Source organism: Salvelinus sp. IW2-2015, unplaced genomic scaffold (genome assembly GCF_002910315.2).
Source record: "Salvelinus sp. IW2-2015 unplaced genomic scaffold, ASM291031v2 Un_scaffold3667, whole genome shotgun sequence".
Classification (NCBI taxonomy): Eukaryota; Metazoa; Chordata; class Actinopteri; order Salmoniformes; family Salmonidae; genus Salvelinus; species Salvelinus sp. IW2-2015.
The window spans coordinates 18,756-20,748 of record NW_019944944.1 but is presented as its reverse complement, the minus strand read 5'-3'; the positions used below and the strand labels follow the sequence as shown (position 1 = coordinate 20,748).

Genomic DNA, 1,993 nt, shown 5'->3' with positions numbered 1-1,993 from the left:
AATATTTTAGAGACATGTAGTTCTTCTCTCTCTTCCACTATTTAGAGACATGTAGTTATCTTCTTCTCTCTGTTGATCCACCTTCCTCTCTTCCACTATTTAGAGACATGTAGTTCTCTTCTCTCTGTTGATCCACCTTCCTCTCTTCCAGCTGGAGAAGTTCCAGAACATGATTCCCTTCGACCAGATGACCATCGATGATCTGAACGACACGTTCCCTGAGACCAAGTTGGACAAGGAGAAGCACCCGTACTGGCCCCACAAGCCCATCGCTGAGCTGTAAACTGGCCCCACAAGCCCATCGCTGAGCTGTAAACTGGCCCCCAGCGCTGTCTAGATAATATTCGACTTTCCTCTGATGAAAGGTTGTATAGTGTCCTATGTATAAAGTCAAGTCCTGTTTCATCTACAAAGACAGTTTGTGAAATAACTGCTTATTGTTATTGAGCAACTGAGTAACAACTGAGTAAGGTCATCTGGTCCTTTGAATGGAAATAAACATTTATGGAAATTGAATATGATTTGTGTTATTATTTTGTGTAACGTTTATTTAACAAAAGACTCTTAAGGGGTTATAGTAGTTAAAACTATTTTCCGAGGGCATTTATGTTCATCAACTCATGTGAAAGGATTTTCCATAATCAGTTAGGACGTTTAGAGTAAGGGAATATCCTGATGTTCTGTGTTGATTCAGTAATACAGGACTGTTGTTTTACGACAGACGTACTGCTCGTTTCTGTTGGACAATCCTCTCCGCTGTCCATCTGTCCAAGTGAGTTCCCTCCAGAGAAGATCCCACCACCTAGGAAGGAGGAAGGGAATCTACTGGTGCTTTGTGTTGATTCAGTAACGTACAGTATAACTGTTGGACACCATATAGACAATGTCTAACAATGGGCATGTCCCAAACTGCACCCTATTCCTGATACAGTGCCCTACTTTTGACCACAGCCCTATGGCACCCTATTCCCTATATAGTGCACTACTTTTGACTGGGGCTCTTGTCAAAAGTAGTGCACTATATAGGGAATAGGGTGCTATTTTGGATGTAGCCATTAATGAGACTGTTGGTAAACATTAGAACACAACTCTCCCCTCCTACAACTGTACTGGCTTCATCCCCTGGAGACTTTTGTTTGGAGAAACTCTAAACGACTTGTCTGTGTCAATCCAACTCACAAGTCATGGGAAGAGGTCTTGTTTCCTGTCCTCTGGGTTTTCTCATGTCTACAGGTAGGTAGCAGTGATCTTCTGCTCAGGTGTGACMGGCCTAGTTCAGAAACAACCCCCACCCATTCTCCCATGACCTTCTCAAAATCCTTTCAAATCTACATCTGTGTACCAAATGGCATCCTAATCTCTTTCTAGTGCACTACTCTTCTTGACCAGAGCCCTGTAGGTCCTGCTGAAAAGTATCCCACTAAATAGGGAATAGGGAGCCATTTTGGGCACAAGCAAGATGTGCCGAGGTGGTATGGGCTAGAGGTTGTTTCTGGAAAGGGCAAACCCTATGTTATGTTCTGTTGACTATAGGATGACCCAGTATTGTCTCAGTGTTCTGATGACTATAGGATGACCCAGTATTGTCTCAGTGTTCTGATGACTATGGGAACACCCAGTGTTGTCTCACCGGTCTGTAGCTCATCCATCATGACTTGAGTTGGACAGCACTCCTGTACTTCACATGGTTGTGGCCACGCCCCCAAGTCTTTTTGTGTGTGTGTGTGTGTGTGTGTGTGTGTGTGTGTGTGTGTGTGTGTGTGTGTGTGTCAGTGTTGTTCCTCCTTTGTTAAGACTACAGTATAAATCTCCATGTCTTCATGGTTGGAAACATGAGAGGTCTCCAGGGCCTTTTCTACATGAGGTTCAGTCTCACTGTGTTATTCTGGGTTCTCTTTCAGACTGCTGGACTGGCTCTGATGTTAGGGGTTTGGGCAGACTGCTGGACTGGCTCTGATGTTAGGGGTTTGGGCAGACTGCTGGACTGGCTCTG

At 44.4% G+C, this 1,993-nt stretch overlaps 1 protein-coding gene across 1 annotated transcript in view; it reads left to right on the top strand.

Moving 5' to 3' along the window:
• Positions 1-516, top strand: part of LOC112076296 (uncharacterized) — a 6,026-nt gene extending 5,510 nt beyond the window's left edge. Inside the window, 1 exon segment of the mRNA XM_070441251.1 lies at positions 152-516. Within this exon segment, the coding sequence (XP_070297352.1) occupies positions 152-283 (132 nt within the window). The 3' untranslated portion in view covers positions 284-516.
• The last annotated feature ends 1,477 nt before the right edge of the window (positions 517-1,993 follow it).